Below are 12,609 nucleotides of genomic sequence, written 5' to 3'. Positions count from 1 at the left end.
GGGGTTTTTTTAAATTTATAATTTTATTTTATTTCAAGGTTTTTTAAAGGAGCTCCTTAATTTTTCCTTCTTTTTATGATGGGTTCGCTATAATTATGCGATCTCAGCCAAAGGAAGCTGTTTAACAATCCTCATGACAAACTGGCTCTGGGAGAATTGCACAGATTGAGAAACAATAAAGATGGACCTTTGTTGATCCAGGGTTATATACCATTCTAGGGTTTCATCCGCCACATCCCATTTCCAGCATTAGGTTCTCGTCAATTAGAAACATGAAGAAAACTAGTCAAGACAAATTAAACGAGCCCAAACTCGATGGGTTTACTAAAAGGCAGTTCAGGGTTACGTCTCCTATCTTCGTGTCCTAACAGCAGACCAGCTCAGTGGTTTCAGAAGACATTAGTATTTCAAATTTTAGATCCCACATATGCTTGCAAGTAAACTGAGCGTGTAACATTCCTATCACACCTAACAAACGAGCTGATGACCTTGAAGACCTGAACCGATTTCCACCAAACATAGCTAAGAACACTCCCGAATGACATTCCTTTTAAACAAAAAAAACCGCATTACAATCGGATCATCCATTTGGGAGCTACGATGCCACATACACACACACACACACACAGACACGTCAAACTTATAACACCCCGTCGTTTTTGCGTCGGGGGTTAAAAATAATGGTTTGCGACGGGAAATTCCTAAAGATTTATAGGGAGCATTGGACACTTTTGACTTAGTTTATAAAAAAAAATCGGTAAAAAAACTTAAGTAAAACGGTTTTATCTTATGTGCACTGAAAACTAGAAAATAAAAAATAGTTACTTACCTGTCAACCTACGTAGGTCCCGGTTATATTAGACTAAAATAAAAACGTGGGGCCCATAAACTATTGCTGTAGTACCTCTTCCAGAGGTATAATAGGTGTGGATTGCATCGACTTACTATAATCGTAACTGGAGATTTTGACAATCAATCATTAATAATAGAAAATACACATACTTTTCATTAGTTTTCTCTTTATAACGATCCGAAACCGCAACAAAATATTTAAGTACTTTTACGAGTGTTTGTTCTTGACAACTCACAGAAATGACAGATAGTCTATGGATGAACTATGATCAAATCAGAATAAAAGGACCCCCCTTTTATTCTGATTTGATCATGTCTCCCAACTGCCCATCTCTCCCCTACCTCCCCTATAGATAGACAGATTTTGGCAGATCTGTCAAAATCTCGAGTTTAATTTAGTTCAACTTGTCAACACGCTCGATAGTGTAGCGCTAGTGTAGTTTGACAATGTCAATCACGAAACTTTAAGGTAGAATTCCGTGGGTCGCGATTGTCGCAGCCGCGCGCGACAAAAGTCAACCTATGAAAATGTATGGCACCGCTGCCGAGGGCCGCGACAGTCGCGCGCGGACGACGAATTTCGTGAGCCGCTCGCGGCCGTACGCTTCTCAACATGGTCTAGCGCTTAATAACATCTATAGAATTTTAGTAAAACCAGAATTAAATTGTTGACAATGCCGCGAGCAGCTTACGAAATTCGTCGGCCGCGCGCGACTGTCACGGGCCTCGGCAACGGTGCCATACATTTTCATAGGTTGACTATTGTCGCGTCCACGGAATTCTACCTTTAGATCGAAGTCGAAGTGAGAGTGATGTCGAAGTGAGTTGTGATATTTTATAGAATCGACATGCTTGTGTTATGGGTGCTAACACCACTGATAGACTATGTACCTATACTCTACATATTTATGTACATACTTTATGAATCCATTTTATAAGACCCAGACATATTTTTACCGTTTCGGGAATCGAACCATACCAGCCATATCACTAGGAAGTGGTGAAAGGGGGGCGTTTTGGGGGTGCTGTCCTTTTGTAAGTTTGACGTAAAAAAATGCTAAAAACTAGCCTACTTTCAATAAACGTTTTTGACTTTGAACCCTTTTCGACAGACAGATCAAGTAAAATAAACTATTTTCAAAAAAGGGACACTCATTACATCATAATTTTTTCTTTCCACAAAATATTTTAAAAGCTAGGCTATCCTACCTATAAAAAGTAATTTGTCCTTAACAAAGTAGGCTACAAACTTGTAAGTACTTAAGTAAACAAATAGTAGTTTTATAAAGTAAATTTTCTTGAGAACGAGGGTACTAGAGCACGGCCATTGTTGTTATTGTCAATTATTATTACACGATCGATGTCCCCTCGAGGTTAGGTCATATCATGTTGTTAAAGGGCTATAATTCCGACCACTTTTCTAACAAAGCCACCGTAATTGTCTTCTTCAAATAAAAAAAGAAATACTTTGTAAAATGGTTTTGTAAGTGCGCTTTACAGTCTTATCGAAGAGTAGGTATAGGGTTGATCGGGTAACTGGGTTGAGAAGGTCAGTTAGGCAGTCGCTCCATGTGTTCCAGACTGGACGTAGTTGGGAATAGGAGACAACTTACAATCTGAATCTATAGATTATTATAGCACATTGACGTAGGTAATCAGTAATAGTAGATAATAAATTAAATCTCCAGCCCAAATCTCGTCTCGTTCAATTCAGTCATTTGACCGTGAAAGAGGGAAAACAAACTCATTTTGCAGAAAAGAGGTTCTTGTAGAATCTCTGCTTACGTAGATACAAACAGACCCGATAAGAACTAACTAAAAAACAAAATACGTTGACTAAAATCCTATCCCTAAAAATCCGAAATTCCCAATAACTAGTTCCCTAGTGTCAGATTTAACAAACACCTGATCGATAATGGATTAACCATTCCCATATGTCCTGCACACGTTACCGACTGCACAAAGGATAGGTAGTTAAAGTACCTCAAAGGCGTTGACAAGCGGTCACTGACCTCTGAAAAGCGTGACGTGAACTATTCGTAGGATTTCCGAAAGGTAACTTTGACACTAAATGTGTGCCGGTATTTTTTACGTCTCATGGTAATGGTAGATAGGGATACATAGCTATTTTATTTACTTTATTAGGTACACAATTTTTTTCATTTTTGATCCTAATACTAATTAAAGTATGTTTGTGCCATTTTTGGCGGTCTTATCGCTAACATCGATCCCTCGAACCTTAGGATGGATTAAGTCGAGATTTACAAGATTATGTATAATGGTAGGCAGTAAGCAATTAGACAATGTATTCACTTGCAACTTTATTACGTTTACAGGCACTAAAGTTTTTTTTTATTATTTATTTACTAAGGTTCTTCATTTGTTTTACTCAGAGTGCTGATTCTGAGTTTTGTAAGTTTACGCTCTCGATACGTAATTACCTCTATAACTTGGAATATAGCACGTTCATTCATTTTTCCGGATAATGACGTTTACTATTTCGCAAGTGAGCGCGTTTATAATGTTGTATTCGTAAGTAGTAAGTGTCGATGACAGCTTTCATTAAATAAACAGTTCTAAAATTAATGCTACGTCAATAAGTTATATGATAATTTACGCATCGAGAAAGTTAACTTGCAAAACTCGCACTAGGCACTCAGTTCAAACGTCGACTTGCCAGCTCCGTCCTGGCAGATATAAGTGGACATACATACATTTCTATATGTTCCACAGATAGACAAGCAATATGTAGATAGTCACAGTCGGTCCTGTGGTTTAAAGCCAGTCTACCAAGCAATGGATGGTCGCAGAATATCCTGCGCTAACAATATGGGGTTATCAAAATGTACGCTGTAGAGGAACGTGCTCACTTGTTACAATTATTGGTAGATTTCTATAAGCTATCTATCCGTTGGTTTGAGATAATGAACAGATCGAATTTTGACATTCCCTCCACTAAATTACAAAATAACGTATATAGGTTATAGAAGTCCGTAGAAAATGTCAATTTTCAGTAATACTGAAAAAACTCTGAGAGTGAACTTCGTAAAATAAAAGATTAAGGTAAATGAAAAAAAAAACATTTACCTTAATCTTTTATTTCTCCGGTAACACGATTTATCCGGTAGGCACAATTTAATACACGTTAGTTTTACAACTTTAATTTTAAACAAGTTACGAAGCGTATTTTTTTTGCTAGATATCAGCAAATTACCCCTATCACTATAGTTGTAACGTGTGTCAGAATCTTGCTCACTAAAACCTTCTGGCCTTACTACAAAAACTTAAACATCTGTTTTACACTTGTCTAAAAAAATGTGGCTGCAAAATGAACCATATGTCAACGTCATAATCTGACATTTTTTTAGACAGGTCTTAAACTGACGTTTAAAAGTTTTTGTGGTAAGACGGTTCACGTCCCAAAGCCGCGGTAACTCTTTCGAACAATCCCGCAGCCGCAGCAGAAAATTACGAAACACTCCCACTATACTTACGTTATGATATACATAAAATAATGACTCACCTGTAGTGTGTACACATTGGTGTCTCCGGTCCGGGCCGACGACACCGTCAGCCGGACTCCGCCCGCGTCGTCGGACGCCTGAAACCGTTCGTCTAGCGACGTTCCCGCGCGACTCCTTTGTAAACAGAGAAAAAAAAAAATCAAAATTAGAACACGAAAAAAGAGTATAAAAGGTTATGTTGCCAGTAATTATAAAAAAAAATAAGACTGTAAAAAAGAAAAATATATCTTGCCAGTATTAATTCAATGAATAAAAAAAGTTGGTATGTGCTTTTTGAATTTGTTGATTTTTAAATTAATGCTAGAATTTACTGTTTACAATTTCATGAATGATAAGACAAAGGACAAATGTGCATACAGTCTGACCGTCTTTTAGTGTAGTTTATGGTATAATAAATCAGTTTTGAACGGAAAATACCGTATTTTCCGTTCAAAACTGACAGCTATCAACTTCACAAAATACACGTAAGTTTGGTATGAAAAATGTAATGCACATATAACAAATTTTATGATTACGACTTAACTTCATCTTATTTATAAAACATTAAAACTAATATGATTTTCATTCCTTTACAACATATAGATGGGACTACTTTATGACATTCTTCATCTAATGACAAACATTTGAACATAAAGATGAAATGATTTCCTTGAAGTATCTATGATTCATTAAATGATCACGTATGGAACATGAAAGACAATAAACATACATTTAATGACACGATGAGACACAGATTTCTATAAGCTACACGAAAAAAAGTAGTGTAACGAAATAAAAGACCTACCTACCTACCTATATACTTAACGAAACTACTTAAAAATAATCGAGTCATGATCGGTTTATCCATTTGGAGCTGCGGTGCCAAAGACAGACGCACGTAGGTGTCAAACTTACTACACCCTCATTTTCGCATTGACGGTTAAAAATACCAACCTTACTAACACTTAGCGAAATGTATTGCAATTTTACAATAGAAACAAAACCTATCATCATATATTAAATTTGTAATACCTAACTACAAATATATTTGACCAAAGACCAATTAAATTGTCAACATATCCATTGTGCTACCTCTCTTATATAAAAGACAAACTGGGCTTGCATGCGCATAGAAGATCAAGGAGCGTACCAAAGACAATGACTACAAACGTCAAACAGGTAGAGTTACAAAGAGGTCGCTGCCTTGATATACAACCTCTAGATCTATACAACAGTCTGTTATTCAAGACATGAGAAGAATAAATCAAATTAATTAACGACCTAGAACATCGTTCTAAAAATAAATTGATTTACGGACAATTACAGAAACATTTGAGTAATAAAAATGGAATAAATATCTCTCGATTATTTTTATTTTTATCACGGTTTTTATAAACCACTAGGGCCTTACTACAAAAACTTTAAACCCTGTTTTACACTTGTCTAATAAAATTTTGGCTGCAAAATGAACCATATGTCAACGTCATAATGTGACATGTTTTTAGACAAGGCATAAACTGACGTTAAAAAGTTTTTGTGGTAAGACGGCTATTATTTAAGTCATCATCTGCCTAGCCTTTTTTCCAACTATGTTGGGGTCGGCTTCCAGTCTAACCGAACTGTGTTTTACCTGACTACCTGTAACGACTGCTAAAGCTGTTCACAGCCGAGGCCTATAATTTAACGTACCCTCTGAAAAATTGTCATTGGAGTCCAAGATATACTTAGAAAGTACATACATACCAAGGAAAGTTGCATTGGTAGCCTGACCTGGAATCGAACCCACACATTCATATTTGAGAGGTTGGTTCTTTACCCCGTAGCCACTACAACATTCGAGCAAAAAATCGATTGAATTCTCGATTATTTTTATCGATTACGCACTATTCGAGTATTCGTTCAAATTGCATGGACGTCACACTAGACAAAATAGCTCTCGTAAGCATTCGAAGGCGTCAACATGCCGCGGTACTGTGAATTATCGATTAATATCGATCGGATTCTCGAACAATACACAAATAAATACTCATATAGTTTTCATGATGTCAATGTTTCGTTGGAACACGTGCACGAATGCTATGGGAACTCAAAAATTGTTTTAGAATTACTTTTACAAACTCAATGGTCATAGTTGCGTTTAAAGGCCTCAAATACTTTCAGGACTGATTTCAATATTCTATCTGTTGATTGTCTTACTAGAGACCATGCTTAAAACAACTCAGGCCCCAAAGATAACTAGTATGGCTTAGTTTGGGGACCACTGAAATACTCATGTACCAACCCTTGCTTAGTTATAATAGTTTACTCTAAGCTATTATAAGGCACTATGTACATTTTTGTAAAAACGTGACATATATTTTTTCTAGATAAATTATTTCGCTTACGTCAAAAAATAGATAGGCATTGTATTGGGAACGACCGGAAATTGGTATTTATTAAAAAAAAACGTCCAAGTGCGAGTCGGACTCGCGCTCGAAGGGTTCGTTACCATTATTTATAAAACGGACAAAAAATCACGTTTGTTGTATGGGAGTCCCCCAAAATATTTATTTAATTCTAGTTTTTAGTATTTGTTGTTATAGCGGCACCAAAAATACATCATCTGTGAAAATTTGAGCTCTCTAACTATCATGGTTCATGAGTGACCGACGGACGGACGGACGGACAGAGGAACGAAAACAATTGGGTCCCGTTTTACCCTTTTGGTACGGATCCCTAAAAACGTTGCTCGGAATATCGATTTGTCAAAGATTACTAGTAGGCCTGTAGAAACGTTTCAGCACATGAAAATAGTTCTAAATAGATATGACTCCGTGATGAATGGAAGCCGTTGGCTACTGAAACTAATTTATTTCTAGTTACGTTTCACAGTCGCGTGGTATTTAGATTTGACGACCTTCCGACTCGGACAACGAGCGGAATGAATTGGACGCTAATATATGCTTAGTATTTAGAGTTCGTTTACTCTTATATCCAACCTTTTTATACAAGAAACTCTATATGACATATTTGCACAAAAAATTAAAACTATTACTATATTTACAAACTAATTTATTCCCTACAACTTACCTACAAACTTGAATAAAAATAAAAAAGGGAATAAAAAATAAAAATCCAAAAACCAGCTGAGAGTTAGGCGTCTATGTATTAATGAATAAATACCTTTTTTCAATCGGTTTTTATTAGGAGAAATGGTTGAATAACATTTTCTGTAATACCGGCTTCTCTGACACAAATAACGTGGTTTTAGTGGTGCAGGCATATTGATTTGTTTAGTAGATTCAGAAAACCCCCTACAATATTAAAAAAAGTCACCTCTACGAATATTGCTGTTTTGTCAAATATTCCGTATTTATTTTGAGCTGAAAAAGGTAAATAAAATATATTGATACCAGGAATCCGCTAACAATATTACTATTCCCTAAAAACCTTAGTGCCTCAAGTTTTACAGGCCCAATATCAAAGTTGACGATTTCATAGAAATGTTTGCCTTTTCAAACTTCATAGCTGACAAAGAAAGAATATACGTCGTCATAGAAACGTTTACCTATATTAATACACCTTCTCAAGTTCAATATAGGAAAACTTTTAGTAGGAAAGTTATATATTCTGTAAATTGCTTTTGCTAAGAAGTTTTATGACATACCCAGAATTAATAACATAAGGCAGAAAATTGTCACTAGCTGATCAATGGCAAGTGCTCTAAAATACTGTTACAAATGACAAAAACTAGATATTAAAATAACCTTAGTAAAAAAAAATTGAGGATATTTCTTTTTCATGTGCTGTTTAAAAGTTGATATTTTCTGCCTTTATACCTCAAAAGAAAACGAATAACAGATTATTTTTTTTTCTCTTTCATTTGTATTCGTACTGATGAACTTACGAATTTTGGAACCTACAAATTCCGCCTAAGGAAAGTCGGAATTTACTGAGTAGAACAAAAGACCAACAGCCGACCTTCAACAGCTTGGAAGCCAAGCTGACCTTGCGCCCTTTCATCACGCGGCCCCAAGCCGTCCCGAAATAAATATCATTGCGATATATCAGCCCGTCGCCAAAATCGTAGCCCAATTATTGTCTGCGATCGGAAACTGAAGCCCAGTTATCTGTTGAGAAAGCTTCTTGGCTGTCAATGTGGTTAATGATTGGTAGTTGCTTGTAGAACGTTTAGTGTTCGATCTAGTTTGTAATTTATAGGGCATTTTAATGGTTGGGAAATGTGAGACGCAGGAAGGCGTGTTGGGACTAAAGAAGGAAGATTAGGGCTCGTTATGCTAATATTCTATTTACTTCAGTTTCTTTCAGTCCTAATGTTATTTACAAATCTGTCTGAAGGCCTCCAACGCAGAATTTTAGCAGCATCTGCTGCTGAACAAGCTTCTCGTTTCTCAACATTCAGTCACTCACAACGGAATATTGGCCAGACCACAGGAACTACTTACTACATTCAGGGCAAAAATTGAACCGCTTTTTAAATAAGGTAATTCAAGATAAGAATTGATAAGAGCAGAAAACATGCTGCGCCGACCTACTGTTAAATAAAATTAGGATAAGAGCAGGATGATGAACCGTCATCAGTTCAATATTAGATGGTTTCAATAAGAAATTGAAAGAATTCTTACTGATAAATTTACTAATAGATTCCAGCATTAAATTGTTGTTTTGGTTCACAGTGTACATAAAAGCATTCTACGCAAAACATTAATTCTTACGCACAAGTATTCAGACGCCAGAGAGCGTCAACATCTGAAGACATTGCCAAAAACTTGCATTGTTGATGTCGCGGTATTTTGAACGTAACTCTTGCGCAATTTACACACATCGCGAAGGAATATTATACACATGTAGTTATAGCATGGATCAATAATAATATTTGTTGTGGATGCAGCTTTTTTTGGGCAATCATCAAATCCCTCCCGCTGTGGGTGGAGAGTGAGGGAGTGTCAGACTCTTACTGGCTAAAACCCATCAAGTTCTTTCTTAGGCCCTTTGTGTACCAGGACCGCTGTAACTCTTACGAACAATCCCACAGACCCTTGTAAAGGTAGCTTGGATTAACAAATGGGTACAAATAATTTTTTACCCAAAACTTAATCAACTATATGCTGATTCACTGCAGACGAAGTCGTGGGTAAACGTAAGTATGTCTGTCCGTTCAAGTCAATCTCATAAAGTTGTGTAGGACGTTTTATGCACTTTTCAAAAATAGGTTGGAGTGATTCATGAAGAAATTTAAAACACATAATTTAAAACCCGTTAATAAATCTTTTCACGAAATCAGTCATGTTTGAATAATCATTAATTAGTCCCATTAAACATATACCATAAAATCATTAACATAACAGACCTTTCTACACCATTTCCTTATATTCTCCAACAAAAGCATTTGCCGATAATTTATATTCTTCAAAGTCTATATAGAGCACGGTATTAAGAGGTCAGTGAACCCGCCTAAATAGATCCCGTGAATATCTCATGGATCCAAACAAGACAAGGGAATAAAAATTTACTGGCGTCAAGTGTGCCTATTTGTAGCTAACGTACCAGCATACTGCAGACTAAATAGTTGGCCGACAGTTAACAAACAGCTGTCAATTTTTGGAAATAGAATATCTTGATTCCAATCAAAGTTGTCAGTCGGTCTCATACCGGCTAAATACTATAACCGTCATACCACAAAAACTTTTAAACGTCTGTTCAACACTTATCAAAAAATGTCCGATTATGACGTTGAAATAAGGTCAGTTTTGCAGTCACAATTTTTTTATACAAGTGTTCAACAGATGTTTAAGTTTTTGTAGTAGGGCTGCGGATCTTTGTAATGCCCAATACGTGAGCCCAAACAAAATATCGGCCGACCAAAAGTTTGCAGTGTGCTGTGTGTTTAAAGATTGCGATACATCTTACGATCTATCGGCGAGATAGCGCGGTGGATATTTTGGGATCCATCTTCACGTGTGTACCGTATGATAATATAAATCTTTTAATTAGGTATGTCAATGAGGTTTTGAAATAACCGGGATCTGGGTTTGGGACTATCTTTAAAAAAAATTAATTAAAATTAATAAAATTATTATTTTTTAAAAAACTTGTAAATAACTCATTACAAATTTTTTTGTTAACAAAAATATTAAGCAAACATTTTAAAGAAATAAAAACCTTGAGAAAGTTACTTCTAGTTTCAAAATGGTTTATATCCCATACTATCTTTCACCTTAAATCCCCTATTTTACCAGTTCTACAAGTAAATACAAATTAACCGAAAATCAGACAGGAAAATTACTCCATTGAAATGTGCCACCAAATTCTGTGCCTAACACAAAATTCTGACCGGAGAGTCAGTGAGGCCGTCACTTTCAAATCCTAGCAAATTTTAGCTAACACGCCTTCAGGCATATCGCTATATTCCACACGCTACAATTGATTAACACGTCTCTTAAATCATTTAAACTACAGGACACGCCACTGTCGTACCTTCCTCCGAAAGCAAGAGTAAGGTAAGCCAAAGTTAAGAGACTACAGCCCCGTACTAATGGTATTGCTTTTGTTTATAAACAAAGTTGCATCAACATGTTGCTACATTGCTGGCATCATGTTGCTGAGTTGCATGCAACATGTTGCTGACAATACTGCGTGTTGCAGAGTTGATAATAAAAGGCAAAGTACTTGTTTCCAGCAACATTCTTGCTGCTCATCAACAATGTTGCTCAACAAAAGATTACCAGGAATGTTTGGAGCTCATAGTCGTTTGTACATGGTGTGCGTCAAGTTTAAGCTGATGTTTGACGATTCTGTCATGATCATCATCATCACCATACTTCAAGTCGTCAATCCACCGTGCAGCGGGATAGCCTATACAACGTTTACCCAAACGTATGGAATCTGCCACGTGTGTGCGTAACGATTAGAACCATTTGTTGCTAACATTTATAACCAACTATTTGTTACGCTGCCTTCCTCCCCACTCGTTAATAGGCTGAATTAGAATTTTGTGTTAACGTCGCTTCCAGTTAGTTCCACAATCTGAGTCATGTCTAAACAGCCTCCAGGAGCAGGTATCAAACGTTGAAATGGCAGAATCCGTCCATAATGAACCGTGCATTAATTCCGACCTTTCGTTCTGATGGGCGATTCGGAACGTTAAGTTTATTTCGAAATTGTTCGATATGGAACGTAGAAACAGACAGCTGTGTTTACAAGCCAAATACATATAGGTACTTTGTAATTAAATAAGCCAAAAAAAATATGGAGCCAGTATTTATGAAATGTTGTGGTTTATGAAAATCATCAAAGATTAATAATTATTATTTAGTTTTTTTAAATCGATATATCCCTAAAAATGTTACGAAGGGTATTCGAAGAAGTAGATAATTGTTCCAGTTTTAAAATGCTTTTAAGTAAGTAATTAGAAAATAACAGAGAAACTGCCAATTTCCAGTCACCTACGTTTGTGTAAACCCAAAACAAATGCGGTGTCCAAAGTTCCTACCATGAAGCAGAGGTGCAAAGCAGGGCTGCATCAATTTGAAGGGCGCCAAGCCAGTGGCTGGCAAAATTACTGGCTCATGACGAACTATTGTCTTAGCATGACAGCCGGGGTGCATTTCAACGCATGCACTGCGTACCACGGAACGTACCACGACCAAATTCAAAATCGGAATACCAAAATTGTGGACTTATGGACATTTTAGAGCGTAGAGAGGAACGCAGCGTAGAGGATCTTTATACGGCATTCGAAAATCAACTTTAAAATTATTTGAATACACCCGCGAATGCTCGAGAGCTCGCGAGCGTCTTTTGTCAGGTTCAAGCATATATGCACTTTATTTCAATAAAATTAAGGTTGATTTTCGAGTGTCTTATAAAAATCGGCCTAAAATACGGAATTTGAGATTCTGAATCGAGATCAAATAAGGCGTAAAAAAGATTTAAGTACGAGCTGTTAATCAATGTAAAACATCTCTAATTTAGCGTCACATTCTTTTATCTTTTCTCGGCTATTAGGAATTATATTTAGAAAGTAGATCAATGTAAACATATCAAACGGCCGATGTGTAGCTTTGCGTATGATCTTACGAAATTGAAAATTTCTTGGAGTTTATTGTTGAAGCAAGTTTTAGTAAAGATTGTTAATTAAAAATCAGTCAATTAATTTAAAAAATGATGAGGTTGATGGTTGAAAAGAATCAAATGGATAAGATATACCTAAGTAGTAGTCACCCAGAGATAGAGTGCCTTCACAATAGTGATA

General features: G+C 36.3%; 1 protein-coding gene across 1 annotated transcript in view; it reads right to left on the bottom strand.

Moving 5' to 3' along the window:
- The window catches only part of LOC110377565 (titin homolog), a 109,124-nt gene that overhangs the window by 57,683 nt on the left and 38,832 nt on the right, over nucleotides 1–12,609 (bottom strand). Inside the window, 1 exon segment of the mRNA XM_064037841.1 lies at nucleotides 4,376–4,490. Coding sequence (XP_063893911.1) covers nucleotides 4,376–4,490 — 115 coding nt within the window.

The sequence above is a fragment of the Helicoverpa armigera genome, chromosome 1, assembly GCF_030705265.1.
Source record: "Helicoverpa armigera isolate CAAS_96S chromosome 1, ASM3070526v1, whole genome shotgun sequence".
In the NCBI taxonomy this organism is placed as follows: Eukaryota; Metazoa; Arthropoda; class Insecta; order Lepidoptera; family Noctuidae; genus Helicoverpa; species Helicoverpa armigera.
This window is presented reverse-complemented; position numbering and strand designations above follow the sequence as displayed.